This window comes from Mandrillus leucophaeus, unplaced genomic scaffold (assembly GCF_000951045.1).
Source record: "Mandrillus leucophaeus isolate KB7577 unplaced genomic scaffold, Mleu.le_1.0 Scaffold5, whole genome shotgun sequence".
Taxonomy (NCBI): Eukaryota; Metazoa; Chordata; class Mammalia; order Primates; family Cercopithecidae; genus Mandrillus; species Mandrillus leucophaeus.
The window spans coordinates 13,466,726-13,468,196 of NW_012105364.1; the positions used below are offsets into that span (position 1 = coordinate 13,466,726).

Here is a 1,471-nt window from a genome sequence, read left to right on the forward strand (position 1 = left end):
TTAACCTAAGGAAAAGTTTATGTAATGTTGCTTAAACTTGTGATATTTGTGAATTATGAAGAACTGGAAAACTAGGCCTTTTTTTTTTTTTTTTTTGCTTTTTAAAAATCAGATTTAGTTTTAGGAAGTTTCATTTTTAGCCAGAACTCATCAAATTCATAAATGAGTACCACAAACTAAAAATTAATATTTTAGACAAATAAATGGGGAGCATGTGCAAATAAGGAGCAATGTGAAGAAGTGAACAACTAAGTTATCTCTTTTTCTTGACAATATATATGCAAGAACAGTAATATAATTATCTTCTTCACATAATTATGAAATAAACATATTTATTATCATTTACTTCACAGATCATTGTGTCTCCATATTCTAGGCGACTGAATTAAAAGATTACTAAAATTTTATCCATTTTGTCCACATGATATGAAACACAATTAACAATGAGTTTTTATTTAAATGCAGCTTCCCAGGACTTGCAGGACTCTAGGACTCTAGGTGCCTGAGGCAGAGTCCAGTGTCCTTGAACCTGCAGTGGGGACTTTCTGGACCGACATCCAGATGGTGGTTTGTCAACTACACCCTAATCTATGGCCAACACTCCCCTACCAGAGCAAAGTTTAATACTGATACGTTCAGGCCACAAAAGGAATCTGTACTTATTCGAACGCGCTGGTGGAGGGAGGCAGGGGTGGATCTTTTTGTAACAAATTTTGTCTTACATCCCCAAAGTTCTGACCCAATCATGACTTCCCAGCTGTTATCTGAAAAATTTTTGGTACAACAAAGAGGACTTGTATGTCCCCTACTCTACTCTTCCTGTGCTGATATAGCATAATGGAAGACACAATATAAAATGTATCAGGGCACTGAGATTCTGGCCCTATTCTACAACTGCAATCTTAAGAAAGGCCATACTAAATGATCTCCAGTTCATAAGTCATATGTATCTACTCTATAATGTTATTGTTGGTAAACTTATGTTATCCATTTAATTAAATGTAACTTTTGACATAATTTAGTATAGCTTCTAATTTAAAAATTTTTTTTAATTTAAAAATACTCAGCCCACCCCACCTTCACATAAAGTCTAAAAGTAATGGAAGAAAATAACATATAACCATTTGTAAGTTCTTACCTTGGAAATTAAATTATAATGTTACCATATGTAAAACAACTGATCATATAGTTACCAAGTCTTGATAGCCATCTGTCAAAAATTCATGCTTGGTTTGGTCCTCTCCATCCAACTGCTGGTACAAAACTGCAAACTTCTCAATCATGGTATCATAAACGACTCGAGGCCTTTCCCATGTAACAAGAAGGCTGGTATAATTCTCTGGGTCAGCCTGAACATTTTCTGGTTCTGAACTACAAACTTCAGAGAGAAAAAAAGTACAGCTGTTGATAGAACTTAGCCTTGAGGACTTGAATAAATAAAACATATTCTATAAAAATTTTATTGTGTTTT

At 33.9% G+C, this 1,471-nt stretch overlaps 1 protein-coding gene across 1 annotated transcript in view; it reads right to left on the minus strand.

The window, feature by feature from the left end:
- The window catches only part of PTPRZ1 (protein tyrosine phosphatase, receptor-type, Z polypeptide 1), a 90,155-nt gene that overhangs the window by 83,719 nt on the left and 4,965 nt on the right, over positions 1–1,471 (minus strand). Inside the window, exon 3 of the mRNA XM_011995971.1 lies at positions 1,194–1,378. Within this exon, the coding sequence (XP_011851361.1) occupies positions 1,194–1,378 (185 nt within the window). The remainder of the gene's footprint in view (positions 1–1,193; positions 1,379–1,471) is intronic.